This window comes from Rhinolophus sinicus, linkage group LG13 (assembly GCF_036562045.2).
Source record: "Rhinolophus sinicus isolate RSC01 linkage group LG13, ASM3656204v1, whole genome shotgun sequence".
NCBI lineage: Eukaryota > Metazoa > Chordata > Mammalia > Chiroptera > Rhinolophidae > Rhinolophus > Rhinolophus sinicus.
The window spans coordinates 31,878,716-31,893,285 of record NC_133762.1 but is presented as its reverse complement, the minus strand read 5'-3'; the positions used below and the strand labels follow the sequence as shown (position 1 = coordinate 31,893,285).

General features: G+C 59.1%; 1 protein-coding gene across 3 annotated transcripts in view; it reads left to right on the top strand.

The window, feature by feature from the left end:
• Nucleotides 1-13,513, top strand: part of PLCG1 (phospholipase C gamma 1) — a 36,433-nt gene extending 22,920 nt beyond the window's left edge. For 2 of the 3 annotated variants that reach the window (XM_074317279.1, XM_019749049.2), the window contains exons 6-33: nucleotides 46-130; nucleotides 225-308; nucleotides 534-568; nucleotides 761-833; nucleotides 936-1,037; nucleotides 1,301-1,419; nucleotides 1,502-1,587; nucleotides 1,659-1,779; nucleotides 2,500-2,668; nucleotides 2,789-2,911; nucleotides 2,994-3,095; nucleotides 3,176-3,363; nucleotides 3,638-3,838; nucleotides 3,932-4,051; nucleotides 4,143-4,323; nucleotides 5,264-5,341; nucleotides 6,107-6,210; nucleotides 6,470-6,566; nucleotides 6,822-6,891; nucleotides 7,356-7,513; nucleotides 8,943-9,039; nucleotides 9,196-9,420; nucleotides 9,510-9,658; nucleotides 10,271-10,385; nucleotides 10,471-10,632; nucleotides 10,722-10,810; nucleotides 10,896-11,083; nucleotides 11,248-13,513. In XM_074317279.1, coding sequence (XP_074173380.1) covers nucleotides 46-130; nucleotides 225-308; nucleotides 534-568; nucleotides 761-833; nucleotides 936-1,037; nucleotides 1,301-1,419; nucleotides 1,502-1,587; nucleotides 1,659-1,779; nucleotides 2,500-2,668; nucleotides 2,789-2,911; nucleotides 2,994-3,095; nucleotides 3,176-3,363; nucleotides 3,638-3,838; nucleotides 3,932-4,051; nucleotides 4,143-4,323; nucleotides 5,264-5,341; nucleotides 6,107-6,210; nucleotides 6,470-6,566; nucleotides 6,822-6,891; nucleotides 7,356-7,513; nucleotides 8,943-9,039; nucleotides 9,196-9,420; nucleotides 9,510-9,658; nucleotides 10,271-10,385; nucleotides 10,471-10,632; nucleotides 10,722-10,810; nucleotides 10,896-11,083; nucleotides 11,248-11,290 — 3,364 coding nt within the window. In that variant the 3' untranslated portion in view covers nucleotides 11,291-13,513. The remainder of the gene's footprint in view (nucleotides 1-45; nucleotides 131-224; nucleotides 309-533; nucleotides 569-760; nucleotides 834-935; nucleotides 1,038-1,300; nucleotides 1,420-1,501; nucleotides 1,588-1,658; nucleotides 1,780-2,499; nucleotides 2,669-2,788; nucleotides 2,912-2,993; nucleotides 3,096-3,175; nucleotides 3,364-3,637; nucleotides 3,839-3,931; nucleotides 4,052-4,142; nucleotides 4,324-5,263; nucleotides 5,342-6,106; nucleotides 6,211-6,469; nucleotides 6,567-6,821; nucleotides 6,892-7,355; nucleotides 7,514-8,942; nucleotides 9,040-9,195; nucleotides 9,421-9,509; nucleotides 9,659-10,270; nucleotides 10,386-10,470; nucleotides 10,633-10,721; nucleotides 10,811-10,895; nucleotides 11,084-11,247) is intronic. The other variant, XM_074317280.1, reaches the window with a different exon arrangement.
• Nucleotides 13,514-14,570: the final 1,057 nt, after the last annotated feature.

The window sequence follows — 14,570 nt, the reverse complement described above, 5'->3', positions numbered from 1 at the left end:
GTCATGAGAAGTGGTGCGAGGCTACTGGTGTCCCTGTTTCCTCAGTATATCAGCCAAGGACCTGAAGAACATGCTGTCCCAGGTCAACTACCGGGTCCCCAACATGCGTTTCCTCCGAGAGCGGCTAACGGTAAGGGCCTCTTGGGCTGTCCGCGGGGGGCGCCGGCGAGGCCAGGAGCCCCTGGCCAGTGGGCCTGACCAGGGTCCTGCCATGAACCTTGCAGGACCTGGAGCAGCGCAGCAGCGACATCACGTATGGGCAGTTTGCTCAGCTGTACCGCAGCCTCATGTACAGCGCCCAGAAGACGGTGCATGAGCCACCTGTCCTCCCACGGCCCTAGCCCCTGCTCTCCCGCCCCAGCCCTGCTTGTCTCAGCCCTGCTGCCCTGCTTGGGGGCTTTGGGGTGCTATTTCTCCAGCTCTTCTGCTCTTGAGGCCTACCCCATCTGTTGCCCCAGCCTTTCTTCCTGAGAGCCCCTTTCCCATGTGGCCTCCCAGGGGCTCTCGCTCTGACCAGGTTCTGTCTCCTGCAGATGGATCTCCCCTTCTTGGAAGCCAGTGCCCTGAGGTTTGGTTTGAAGTGGGAAGGTGGGGTTCCCCGCTGGGTGATTCCCTATGCAGTGGGAGGAGGGGAGCCATGCTGGACCGTTCTGGGCAGCTGTGCTGGCCAGAAGCTGGGCTCTGCCTCCTAAGGGGCCCCTCATTGTCTGTGGGCCATGCTAGCCAGCTGGCCGCCAGGCACTTCCCTTGTCTTCTGCAGGGCGGGGGAGCGCCCAGAGCTCTGCCGAGTGTCTCTGCCTGTGTTTCAGCAATTCCTCCTCGAGTACCAAGGGGTATGGCTTAGCTGGGACTGCGCCAGGGTGCCCGACTGAGGGGGGCTGGGCTCATCCCTGACTGGGGCTCACACATGCCCCCACTCTGCCCACCCCCATCAGGAGCTGTGGGCTGTCGACCAGCTCCAGGTGCAGGAATTCATGCTCAGCTTCCTCCGAGACCCCTTGCGAGAAATCGAGGAGCCATACTTCTTCCTGGATGAGGTGAGCCCTACCTCTCACCCCTTGTCAGAGAGAATGGGTGGGCTGACCAGAACCCCATCTGCTTTCCAGGAGCCTGATTTGCCTTAAGGGTGCCACCTTGTTCCCCCTGCCACACACACACACACACACACACACACACTGTTTACCTTGCCCATCCTGGTTAAGACTGAGCACCGTACTCTCTCTGCTTCCCACCATCCCCACGCTGGTTGGCTAGGGCAGGGGCTCAGTTTCTCTTTCCTTCCACATCTGTTCCTGGACAGTTTGTCACCTTCCTGTTCTCCAAAGAGAACAGTGTGTGGAACTCGCAGCTGGATGCAGTGTGCCCGGACACCATGAACAACCCGCTCTCCCACTACTGGATCTCCTCCTCGCACAATACGTGAGCTGCTCCCTTGGCCCCACCTGACCCATCCGTGGGAGGGAGGGGCTGGCTGACCACCCTGCCTTCCTTCCCCATCCAGGTACCTGACCGGGGACCAGTTCTCCAGCGAGTCCTCCCTGGAAGCCTATGCTCGCTGCCTGCGCATGGGTTGTCGCTGCATTGAGTGTGCGTTGGGGCCGGGGCTGGGGGAGGGACGGTGGGAGGCCTGCCTGCTTGACTGTGCGTGTGCTCCCCAGTGGACTGCTGGGACGGCCCAGACGGGATGCCCGTCATCTACCATGGACACACCCTTACTACCAAGATCAAGTTCTCCGATGTGCTGCACACCATCAAGGAGCACGCCTTTGTGGCCTCAGAGTGAGTGGGGCTGGGGGCCCAGGGTCAGCGTGGCTCCCCTGGACAGAAGGCAGAGGGTCCCCTCAGCTGCCCTTTCCCCATGCTGCTTGTTTCATCTTCGTCCTTCCTTTCCTCTCCTACTGCTTGCTTGAGCCATTGCTTCCCAAGTTACTCTCTTTCCTGCATCCTTGGCCCACCCTCTTCATGGGTCCTTCTCTTTACCTTGTAGAATATAGTCAAGATGTTCCCATCCTTAAAAAAATTACTTCCTTAACCCTCCCTGACATCTCTAGGTCCTGCCAACCCCTTTTCCTTCACAGCCCAGAGAATTGTCTGTCCTGTGTCCCTTTTCTACAACTCCTTTCACCTTAACCTGTGCTCACTAGTCTCTGCCACCTCACTGAAGGGCTCATCAGGGCCCCTCCAGTAGCTGAATCTAGAGGCTGCTTCTCCTTGCTCCTGACCTCTCTGGTGTGGGACGTCTCTCCTGAACGCCGGGGCAGCCTCCCTGATGGGTCCAACTCCGGGTCTCCCATCTGCAGCAGTCCCACTCTGTCTCTGCTGCACCCACAGCTGCCCCTTCCGGTGGCCAGGGCCCACCCCCTCTCTGGGATAGCTTCCCCGTGGCCAGGATCCCCAGGCCCTGGGCTCCTGATACCTCCCTCTGAGGGGCTGTTTGGACTGGGCCTTGACTCCGCAGAGCCATAGGGTCTGTGCTACCACACTGGTCCCCCCCTGCAGGTACCCGGTCATCCTGTCCATCGAGGACCACTGCAGTATTGCCCAGCAGAGGAACATGGCCCAGTACTTCAAGAAGGTGCTGGGAGACACACTCCTCACCAAGCCCGTGGACATCGCTGCCGACGGGCTCCCGTCCCCCAACCAGCTCAAGAGGAAGATCCTTATCAAGGTGGGCAGTGAGCTGGGCCCCCACTTCCCGGCGCCTGTCCCTGGCCATTGCTCCAGCTGTCGTCTAGCTGGGGCTCTGGGACTGCGGATGGCACTGCCATGTCTGGCCTTCCCCCCACAGCACAAGAAGCTGGCTGAGGGCAGTGCCTACGAGGAGGTGCCGACGTCCGTGATGTACTCCGAGAACGACATCAGCAACTCCATCAAGAACGGCATCCTCTACCTGGAGGACCCCGTGAACCATGTGCGGGCCGGGCCGGGTGGGGCCAGACAGGGGACAGCGTCGTGCGAGGGCTCTGTGACCACCCCGCTTCGGTCTCTTCCAGGAGTGGTATCCCCACTACTTCGTTCTGACCAGCAGCAAGATCTACTACTCCGAGGAGACCAGCAGCGACCAGGGCAACGAGGATGAGGAAGAGCCCAAAGAGGTGAGGGGCCACCGGCCCAGGGCCGGGAGCTGGGCTGGGCTCAGTCACTGAGTGTCCTTGCTGTCATCCTCCCCTCGCAGGCCAGTGGCAGCACAGAGCTGCACTCCAACGAGAAGTGGTTCCACGGGAAGCTCGGAGCAGGACGGGACGGGCGGCACATTGCCGAACGCCTGCTCACCGAGTACTGCATCGAGACAGGGGCCCCCGACGGCTCCTTCCTGGTGCGCGAGAGCGAGACCTTCGTGGGCGACTACACCCTCTCTTTCTGGTAAGCCGCTCCCAGCGCTTGTGCACATGCGGACAGCACCGCCCAGAGGGAGCTATGCTCGTTTGTCTTCTGTCCTAGGCTTTCAGGTGAAACGTTCTTTTATGACGTGTACGCTTACGCACATGCTCACACACAGTTTTTCAGTCAGCGTGGCAGCTGCTGCAGGGCTGCCCTGTACCTGAGCGCCTCAGGAGGTCCGCCTCCCTCTTTGAGACTTGGTGCGTGGTGTTCAGGACTCAGGCCTGCTTCTCACTGCCTCCCCATCTTCCCTCAGGCGGAACGGGAAAGTCCAGCACTGCCGGATCCACTCGCGGCAAGATGCTGGGACCCCCAAGTTCTTCTTGACAGACAACCTCGTCTTTGACTCACTCTATGACCTCATCACGCACTACCAGCAGGTGCCCCTGCGCTGCAACGAATTTGAGATGCGCCTCTCTGAGCCTGTCCCGCAGACCAATGCCCACGAGAGCAAAGAGTGAGGGCGGGGCCGGGCCGGGCTGGGCCGGGGCTGGGGCCGGGGACAGGACCTGGGAGGTGACGGCGGGGACCTGACTCCACTGCTCCTCAGGTGGTACCACGCAAGCCTGACCAGAGCCCAGGCCGAGCACATGCTGATGCGCGTTCCCCGGGATGGGGCCTTCCTGGTGCGGAAACGGAATGAGCCCAACTCCTACGCCATCTCCTTCCGGTGAGGGGTGTGGCCCTGGGGTGCCGGTGGGGCGCTGGGCCGCACCTGGGCTGGGCCGCCCTGACCCTGTGTGACTGCTCTCTTCGTCAAGGGCTGAGGGCAAGATCAAGCACTGTCGCGTCCAGCAGGAGGGCCAGACAGTGATGCTGGGCAACTCGGAGTTTGACAGCCTGGTGGACCTCATCAGCTACTACGAGAAGCATCCCCTGTACCGCAAGATGAAGCTGCGCTACCCCATCAATGAGGAGGCGCTGGAGAAGATCGGCACAGCTGTGAGGCCTGGCGCTGGGGCGGGGGCAGGGACAGGGACAGCGGCGTGACTCTCCACACACTCCTGGGCCGGCCGCTGGGCAGGCATGGGATAATCCAGATGTGTGGGACAGAGAGGACTGGCTGTTGTCGGAGCGCCTGGGGGGGCCGCTTAGCCCAGCTGGGAACTGGTGTGGGTAACAGAAAGGTGTCCTCGAGGGAGTGACATCTGGGTGTGTCTATAAGGATAGGCGTGAGTTGGCAGGTGAAGAGGTGGAGACAGACATTCAAGCAGAGAGGTCCCGGGGACCTGTGAGCCAAGGTAGGGTGAGGTGATCCTGGAGCCCACACGGAGAGGCTCACCCCGCGGACATGGACAGGACTGTCCCTGGGGCAGGAGAGGCTGCAGAAGGGGTATAGCGGGCAGAGCCACAGGGGTGACACTAGTGAAAAGGAGACAGGACTGGTGGCGCAGTGGTGATGAGAGCTCTGGACCCGGGTCATGGCCCCAGACAGAAGGAAGGGGTCTAGGACGGGACAGCCACTGAGACTCTTGTCATCAGTGGACATGGGTGGCCAGGGAGGACTGCCATCTGCTGGGCCCTGGGGCTGGGGTGTGACGGGCTCAGCAGTGCACGAGTGAGCCACTGAACGTGAGCACTGAGGAGGGGTTTCTGCGGGGACCGTGCTGCCGAGATCCCAGGGCCAGTGTGGGCCTTCAGGAGCTGGGAGGTTGCGGAATCATGGGGTGGGTGGGCCTCAAGGCCAAGAACGGGGAGTGAGGAAGGGGTGAGGCCAGTTCCCTGTAGCCATCCCCCCTGAGGTAGGGGGACAGCGGTGGACCGGGTGCCAGTGCTGGGCGTGAGCTTGGCGGCCAGCTGCACTGGGGAAAGAGGACATGGTGGAAGCCAGCACTGCTTTCACCTCTGGATATTGACACATCGTATTCTGTCGCATTTCCAGGAGCCTGACTACGGCGCCCTGTATGAGGGACGCAACCCCGGCTTCTATGTGGAGGCAAACCCTATGCCGACTTTTAAGGTACAGCCTCGGGCCTCGGCACAGGAAGCTGGGGAGGGTCTGCAGCTGCTCAGGGCTTGCATTTCCCTGCTCAGGCCCATCTGTGGTCTTTGTGGAGAAGTGGTGTTTGTGGTTTTCCGAGACCCGAGAGGTTGTGAGAGGTGTGTGGTTGGTTTACGACCGCAGCGGTCTCAGAGCCGACCCCTGGCCCAGCCCCTGTCCCTGGGGGTCAGCATTGACCCTTCAGAATACTCCCCAGAGTAACCCCGTTTCCTCCTTGGGCAGCAGCAGGGTGGGGGCGGGGCTCACCTGCCAGAAAACTGTCTTTGCCACTCAGTCTCTCACCTTGTGGAGATCCGTCAGACAGGATCTTCCTCTTTTTGCCTTTTTCTCTAAGGGGTAAGGAGCTGCGCTCTGTTCCTCACCCCCTTTCCTCAGCAGCCAGGGAGTCTGGGAGAAGTTTCCTTCTCCTCTTTCCAGAGGGATGATGGGGTCCCAGCGATGCCCACAGGCTGCCAGGTCCCGAGGCAGGCACTCGGGCCCCACAGACACTCCCTTCCCAGCTTGCAAGGTTCCGCCCAGACCCTGAGGCGCTTCCCGGCAGAGGCTTGGCTCTGTCCCCGGTCACATCTGTCCTGGCGCCTCCTGCAGGGCAGTGGTGCACGGGCTGCCGGCTGTGGCCCCTGGAACCCCTGCGGGAAACCCTAGCACCTGTGTGTGCACACGTGAGGCCCCGTCAGCAGTGGCAGGAGGAACTGCTCTCACTAGTGCCTCTCTGCTCTGCAGTGTGCAGTCAAAGCCCTCTTTGACTACAAGGCCCAGAGAGACGACGAGCTGACTTTCACCAAAAGCGCCATCATCCAGAATGTGGAGAAGCAGGACGGAGGCTGGTAAGCCGGGTGCCCGGGCCAGAGAGCTGTGGTGGGTGGGCCAGGCGTCTGGGGCTCCAGCAGGGGCTTGACACTGAGGGTTCCGTGAGACACCGGGCGCTGTGTGTGCCCCCAGTGATAGACGTGTGAGCAGCGTCTGTCCCACGTGTGTCCCAGCAGTACCAGCTTCGGCTGGCTTGGGTTGGGGGCCCCTGACAAAGGACCCTCCTTGTGGGAGTTTGGAGTGCTTGCTGAGGTCAGCAGCCCATGACTTCCACAGGTGGCGGGGAGACTATGGTGGGAAGAAGCAGCTGTGGTTCCCGTCAAACTACGTGGAAGAGCTGGTCAGCCCTGCGGCCCTGGAGCCTGAGAGAGAGGTGAGACCAGACCCACGTCGGCGCGTCCAGGGTCCCATCCCCAGACTCTTGTGTGCACACACCCGTCACCTAGTGTCAGGCATGCCTGTGCGTGCACAGCCGCACAGCACGTGACTGTCACACCCCGGGTGTCCATGGTCTCCACCATACACGTGCCATGTGTGTGTAGTTGTGTGCACACTCCTGCACAGACAGCCCCTCCCATGCGTGTGTATGGAGACACACTGACAAGTCCGTGGGCTTTGCTTCCCACAGCACTTGGACGAGAACAGCCCCCTAGGGGACCTGCTGCGGGGAGTCTTGGATGTGCCAGCTTGTCAGATTGGTGAGCCCGCATCCCTTTCTCTTGCCCACGGTTCCTTAGGGTTGGGCTCTCCTTGGTGGCTCTCTCTGTGCTCCGAGGGGGAGGCCACTGGCTGGACCCCAGAGGCTGCCTTCAGTCGAGCTCTCCCCATACTCGGACACGCCCTTGACACCGCCAGCTCTGACCCTGTATGCTCACCTGGGCCAGGCACCGTGGGTGATGCTGCCAGCCACAGTCTTGGGTTGGGGCACAGGGTGTGACGGGGCTTGCATGCAGGTGGGCTCCAGGGCCCAGGGTCGAGCCCTGGCCTGTGCCTCCTGGCAGTGACTTGTTGCCGAGCGGCAGCGTCCTCGGCTGTCATACGAGCCTGGCAAAGCAGCCGCCTCCCTCCAGGGTGTGGGGAAGAGTCGGGACGAGAACTCAGTGCAGCTGGTGCCAGGGACGAGACATGTGTGTTCCAGCTCTTGCCCGCTCTCGCCCCCCAGCCATCCGTCCCGAGGGCAAGAACAACCGGCTCTTCGTCTTCTCCATCAGCATGGCGTCGGTGGCACAGTGGTCCCTGGATGTCGCTGCCGACTCACAAGACGATCTGCAGGACTGGGTGAAGAAGATCCGCGAAGTGGCCCAGACCGCGGACGCCAGGGTGAGCACCTCCTGGAGCCCTCGGGGTGCCGGGGGGCAGCGTGGGAGCCTGTCGGGAGGCCCCGCCCCAGCCCCCCACCTCCAGGCAGGCACCCAGAGGAAACAGACATGTAGGCGGCAACGTGCCACAGTTAGGATGCGTTGAGATACGCGTGGGTCTGCTCAGTGCGCAGCGAGGTACGTAAAAGGGCGGAGGTCAGAGGAGAAGTCAGCATGCGGGCAGGAGCAGGTGCCCAGAGACTCGGGAGGGGTGCCGAGGAGAGAGCAGGAAGAGGCGCTTGGGTGCAGCGGGGGGGTCTGGCGTGTGCAGGGCTGGGGAGGGAACACAGGCCCAGTGAGTACGACAGTGAAAGTCCCCCTAGGGGTGGCAGTAGCACATGGCCCTGGTGATAGTACCAAGAGCCGTGTCAGTGTCACGGCTGGGGTTGGATGGCAGTGGGCATCAGGCAGTGGCATGGCCAAGCTCTGTAGGGCCTGGCTGTGGGGAAGAGCGGCGGGTACGCAGGGTCGGGATTCAAGGAGGTGTTAGTGCCAGCAGCTGAAGGAGCCAGTGGCACGTGGGCGATGGAGCCCAGGCCTGCAAGGCCCCTTCCACTGAGCCTGCGCAACCAAGAGGGGGAAGCAGTCACCAGGCTCAGGTGGCCATTTCCTCCAGTCATTGTGCGTGGGTTGGACGGACTACAGAACAGACCCATAGCTGCTTTGGAGAGGGCACCTATGAGTCAAGCAGAGAAGGGATGGGTGCTGAGGGTTTGCCAGAGTTGTGGCCGGGAAGGATGGACAAGGTACTGGCAGGCCAGATGATTGAAGGGGTGGATGCCGGGGTTTAGGCTGAAAAGGGAAGATAGCCTGTGAGTGTAGGAGCTCTTGATGGAAGGAAGTGGACCTCCAGGCCTAAGACGACAGGATGGGGTACTTGTGAGTGGGCTTCTGTTGCTGAGACGTGGCGTGGCAAGTAGATGGCTGCATTGGACTCGGGGGAGCTGAGATGGTGAGGCTTTTAGGCCAGGGTGGCGGAAGGATGGTCTTTAGGGTACAGAAGACTGAGCCAGAGGCCCCAGTGAAGTCACAGGGAAACCAGGAGGGGGCCTTTTTGCCTGAGGGAGGCTGGGTACTGAGTGGTCACAAAGCATCACTGGGTAGTGCAGCCAACCCCAGGGCCTGAGCTATCGCTGGGCATGGGTGGTGGCGAAGATCCCACCCTCTGAGTCCTGGAGGGCAAGTGTGTCCTCAGGGGCAGAGAAGGGGATGATTCTGGGGTGAGGCTGAGCATAGAGGGCTCCCATTTCCTATCCCGTGGGGTCTTGAAGGTTCAAGGGCGGGGAAGGACCCAGAGCACCTACAGTGTGGACTGCCCAAGGCTGGAGGAGCGTCTTTGTCCTGGGGGGGGCTCCAACCTGGAGCTATGGGGCCTTTGTGTGTATCACCAGCTCACAGAGGGGAAGATGATGGAACGGAGGAAGAAGATTGCCCTGGAGCTCTCTGAGCTTGTCGTCTACTGCCGGCCTGTTCCCTTCGATGAAGAGAGTAAGGACCAAGGCCCAGAGGGGTGTACGTGTGTTTGGGTGCCCTCCATGGGAGTGCAAGGGAAGTGTCAGGTCCTTGAATGTGGGGGTTGGGGAGCTGGCCCCCAGCACTGCCTGGGTAAGAGGGCTCTGTAAGTGTTTTCTCTGTTTGGTCCAGAGATTGGTACAGAGCGGGCCTGCTACCGGGACATGTCGTCCTTCCCGGAGACCAAGGCTGAGAAATACGTGAACAAGGCCAAAGGCAAGAAGTTCCTCCAGTACAATCGGCTGCAGTTGTCGCGCATCTACCCCAAGGGCCAGCGGCTGGACTCCTCCAACTACGACCCCTTGCCCATGTGGATCTGTGGCAGTCAGCTGGTGGCCCTCAACTTCCAGACCCCAGGTGAGGGGGTGCCCTGTGGGGCTGGGCGGGGTGGGCTAGTGGGGCAGCCCTGGGCCTGGGGCTGGAGGCCTGTACCCTGGCTCTTGCAGACAAGCCTATGCAGATGAACCAGGCCCTGTTCATGACCGGTGGGCACTGCGGCTACGTGCTGCAGCCCAGCACCATGCGGGACGAGGCCTTCGACCCCTTTGACAAGAGCAGCCTCCGTGGGCTGGAGCCATGTGCCATCTGCATCGAGGTGGGCTGCAGGGTTTGTTTCGGGAGTCGAGGAGGGGGTGCCGGTTAATAAGACTGGAAGGGGAAGGGGCACTGGACGGTCCTGGAGCTGGAGGACGCAGAGCTGTCCGCTGAGGTGGAAAGGCAGCTAGGAGCCTCCACTGTGGGGCTGGGCTCCGCGTGGCACAGGCAGTTGGGCTAACCGTGGCTGGTTCTCGGCACTGAGGAGTCAGGCTGTCCAGTGAGGCCAAGCTGCTGGTGGCCACCGCGTGGAAGGAGTACGCAGAAGATGGACAGGAAGCTGGAGCCAGTGGTGGGCCAGGGGCCCAGCCCTCAGGGCAAGCTAGACAGCACTTAGGAGAACGGACTGTTTCCTAGGCTCAAGTCATTTAAAAGACTTCCATGTTAATACAGACATAGACTTAACGTGAAGTGGATTACAAAATCTCAAATGAAAGTTTTGCCTAAAGCTAAGACGTCTTCAAAAGAATTTTTGCTGGTAGCAGCTGCTCCTAGGGACGTAAGCAGTGTCCTTGGGGCCCAGCAGAGGGCGCACTGCCTCCACTGCGTAGTGGGGCCTGGGAGGGAGCAGGAAGGACAGTCCCGCGCCCATCCATGTCTGCCTGCCCTACAGGTGCTGGGAGCCCGGCATCTGCCGAAGAATGGCCGAGGCATTGTGTGTCCCTTTGTGGAGATTGAGGTGGCTGGAGCTGAGTACGACAGCACCAAGCAGAAGACAGAGTTTGTGGGTGAGTCTGCCTTCCCCACTCACTGTACCAGTGCCCCCCGCCTTCTCCCGCGGTGGCCTGAAGCCTTTTGCCCTTGCTTTTGTAGTGGACAATGGCCTGAACCCCGTGTGGCCGGCCAAGCCCTTCCACTTCCAGATCAGTAACCCCGAATTCGCCTTCCTGCGCTTTGTGGTGTATGAAGAGGACATGTTTAGTGACCAGAACTTCCTGGCTCAGGCTACCTTCCCGGTGAAAGGCCTAAAGACAGGTGAGGACCCTTCCTGCTGACAGTGCCACATGACGGGGGGCCCTCGCTCGGCTCCCCCCCGGGCTGAGGGCCAAGCTGTCCTCCTCTAGGGTACAGAGCAGTGCCTTTGAAGAACAACTACAGTGAGGACCTGGAGTTGGCCTCCCTGCTGGTCAAGATAGACATTTTCCCCGCCAAGGTAAGGGCCGCAGGTGGGATGGGAACTGCTCCAGCCTTACGAGGGGTGGGGACACTCTGACCTCGTGCACTTGCCCTTGTTGAAGCAGGAGAACGGCGACCTCAGCCCCTTCAGCGGGGTGTCCCTGCGGGAGCGGGGCTCCGAGGCTTCGGGCCAGCTGTTTCACGGCCGGGCCCGGGAAGGCTCCTTTGAAGCCCGCTACCAGCAGCCATTTGAGGATTTTCGCATCTCCCAGGAGCATCTCGCAGACCATTTTGAAAGTCGGGAGCGAAGGTGAGGGGATGGGGAGCTCAGAGGGGTGCTGGGCAGACGGGGCGGAGGGGCCCGGCCGCCCTCTGGTACCTCCTAAATCCGGGAGTTAGAATTGTCTGGCTTTGGGCTGTCCCACTGGGCTGCAAGGCCCCCTGCTGGGAAGAACACATGTCCCTTCTGTCCAGGGCCCCACGAAGGACTCGGGTCAACGGAGACAACCGCCTCTAGTTGTGCCCCAGCCTCGGTGGGAGCAGCAGCTGCTGCGCGCCTCTTGGAACGCCGTGAACTGGGTTCTCGGGAAGCGGCAGCCTTCCTGGTCTCGCAGCCTGGACCTGGATTCCAGTGGTAACTGCTAGACAAAACCAAGCCATTAATGAGTATTACTGTTGGGGCCTCCATGCCCCAGCCTGGGTGAAGGCCAAACTGTACTGTCTCGCATTAAGCACACACATCTGACCTGACTCCTAGAGGTGGATCCTTCCATCTGGTGGGGCCAGGACCACGGCTGCAGCCCCTTGGAGAGGCTGCCTCAGCCGGCAGCACAGGAGGCACTGAGGAGCCGCTGACACTCCTGAGCATGGAGCAGCAGCCTTGCTGGGCCAGGGGAACCAAGTTTACACTGTTCTGCAGCTTTAAAACCATAGCCGGGCAAGGTGGGAGGGTAGATGCCCCGCAGTTTGGCCCTGGAGCCAGGGCCTGCCCGAGGAGGACACAGCACAAGGGCACACTGCCCACGGCTGGGAACACTGCCCAGCCTGAAAGATACAGGGGATCAGGTTTAAAATAGTAGCATTGGGCATCGGAAGCCATGGAGGGTCGCCCTGCGAGGGGCCAGTGGAGGAGATTGAGCCCCAGGGCACCACCTGGAGCAGGAATGGTGGCAACAAGTCCCAGAGCCACAGCAGTGCCTCTGCGATGGAGGACCGGGACCCTGAGCTGGGCGCGCCACACCCTGGGCTACACCTGCCACTGCCCATGGCTGGGGCCTTGGACATGAGCCATGGGGACCTGCTCGCCAGGGTGGATGTGCTGCGTCATCAGCAAGGCTGTGCCACCGAGACGTGGCAGCTTGGCAGCAACAGCCCCCAGGCCTTCGTCGGGGCCAGTGGGGCCAGAAGGGAGGACCAAGTCGCCGAGACCGAGCTGGGGACTTTGCCCAGTACATTCAGGAAACTGCTGCACACAGATCACATGCCCCCCAGCAAGGCGCCTCCAGAGGCCCTGGCAGACCAGCTACGACCCCCATCCTGTTTCAGACCGAAGACCACTTTGCCTGTTGCAGTGGAAGGCCTGGCATGAGTCTGCAGACAACACTGCGAGAGGACACCGTCTGAGATGATCTCAAGTATTAAATCAACTGAAAATCCTATACTAGACACACATGACGTTGGAGGGTGGAATTTTAAAGTTTATTTTTTGCACACTCTATTTCTCACTATCTTCATTATTTCATGTAGGATGTATGATTTTCTATGTCTTCCATTTCTAACCTGAAAGCTGCTTGGTGAGGGGGTTGGGGGGAAGCAAAATGAAAGAACTCATCTGTGCACTGTGGCAGAACTGTTATTTTTATGGATTTTTCAGCTCAGCTAACAGTGTTACCTTTTCAAGATTTATATATACTCTTAAGAAAAACCACTGAGCCGTTAAAAGCCTTGTTATTATTCGGTCCTAATAGTGATTCAGTTTTCTATAGCTTACTTTTAGGGTAGATGGTAAATTATTTAACATTATATTAAACTTTCCATATCATGAATTGTAAACCGAAGGAAATCATACAATTTCTGAGGAAGTGTATTGATTTATTTAAACTAATTCTGAAATTGTATTTGAAAGTATGACCTCACAATCTTAATTTGTCCATAGCAAACATGTCTATATATGGTTGCCAGCGTTTGGTTTATAATTTAAATATTAAAAATTTTAAATTTTATCAGAAAAGCTTTCCTTCTAAAAAGGACTTCTAGAAAGCAGCGGTATTTTTTCTTCTCAATAGTATTATAACTAACTTCCTCTTGCTCCTGCCCCTTGGGGGGACCTTGGAGCAGATCCTTGGAGAGGAGGGCAGCAGTGTGTAGCCTGCCCTGCTGGGTGTTAAAGCACCGTCAGGAACAGGGTGGAAGAGAAGAAATAGCAAAGCCTATTCTGGTGAGGTGGGTTGTTTTTAAAGCAAAGAAAACTCGATATGCTTTCCCTTAGGAATGGAACAGGGATTAAGGAGTTGCCTGCTTTGTGGGGAGGTGGGGGGATGGGGCACCCGGTGCTGAATGAAGCTGCTGTGCCTATGACGGTTTCTGTCTAGCGGGTAAAAGATCCAGGAAAGAGATGGGAAGGCAGCCCCACCTCTAAGGACAGGCCCGTGGGCACACGGCGTAGCCAGCATTAGGGCTCGCCCAGCCACTTGCTAGTTCTGCTGCCAAATAAATCATCCCTGTGTCCCTCTTCCTTTAACTTGTGTGTTCTTTTGTGGGCTCAGGAAAGCCTGTTGTCTAGAGCCTTGTTAACTAGGGACAGTCGCCTGGTGCTGCTTCTGCAATAGAAGCAGGTGGGAAGTTTTTGGTAACTTCCCAGGTCAAGCAGATCTTCCCTCCTCTGGGCTACGAGGCGGTGTGAGGCCACACTGTCCTCCAGCCTGTCCTCCGAGGGTGTGGCTGGATAGTGTGGCCTGTCTGGGAGCAAGCCCAGGCCAGGCTTCCATGGCCAGCCAGCTATGGCGGTGAGCAGAAGCAAGCAGAGTCCCTTCCTAGTTCCATAGAAACCACCTTTCAAAAAAACTGTAGGGTGCTGGGTGCCACTCTGGTTGCCTCTAGCTTGCAACCTAAACCTCTGCCCAGAACATGGCTGACAAGGCCCTTCCCTTCCTGTCCTGTGGCTGTTTTCATAATGGTCTGTGCGGTGTGGATCAAAAGTGATGCCATCCAGACAAGAGTGGCTGCCTGATGGATGGGGGGGTAGGTGGTGGGGACAGGCATAAAAAGCCATCCCAGGGAGCTGAGATCAGATGTCATTGAAGAGACGCCGGTCAGTGTAATTGGTTGGATCCTAAGATGGTAATTAGAACACCCCTGGTGCGATAATGCACATACCAAAGCACGGTCATTGGCTTCAGACCCAGGTTGTTTTAAGAGAAGTCCAAGGAAGACTTAGAGTTGTAGGTGCAGAGCGTCCTTTCATGAGAAATCAGACCAAAGTTCACATTTCCCAAGTTCACAGGTTTGGGGCCAGTTCTGGTTCAGTGTGGGCCCCTCTGAGTACCATGCATTTGGCGGACCGGGGGCATCATTTAAAATATGTCCTGTCATCCACTGAACTAGGTACGACAGCCAGGATCAAACAGCCACTGCTCAGGTGCTTGCTGTCCTTGGCTTCCAGGGCTCCACGGCCTTACTCAGAGAGGAGGGTGGGAATTAACCTGGGCGCTCCTGATCCATGTTTTCCCACTCCAGATTCTTGTGGCCAGGAGACATGGTGACCTCCTTGCTAATGCGACTAATTTCTGGCATGACAT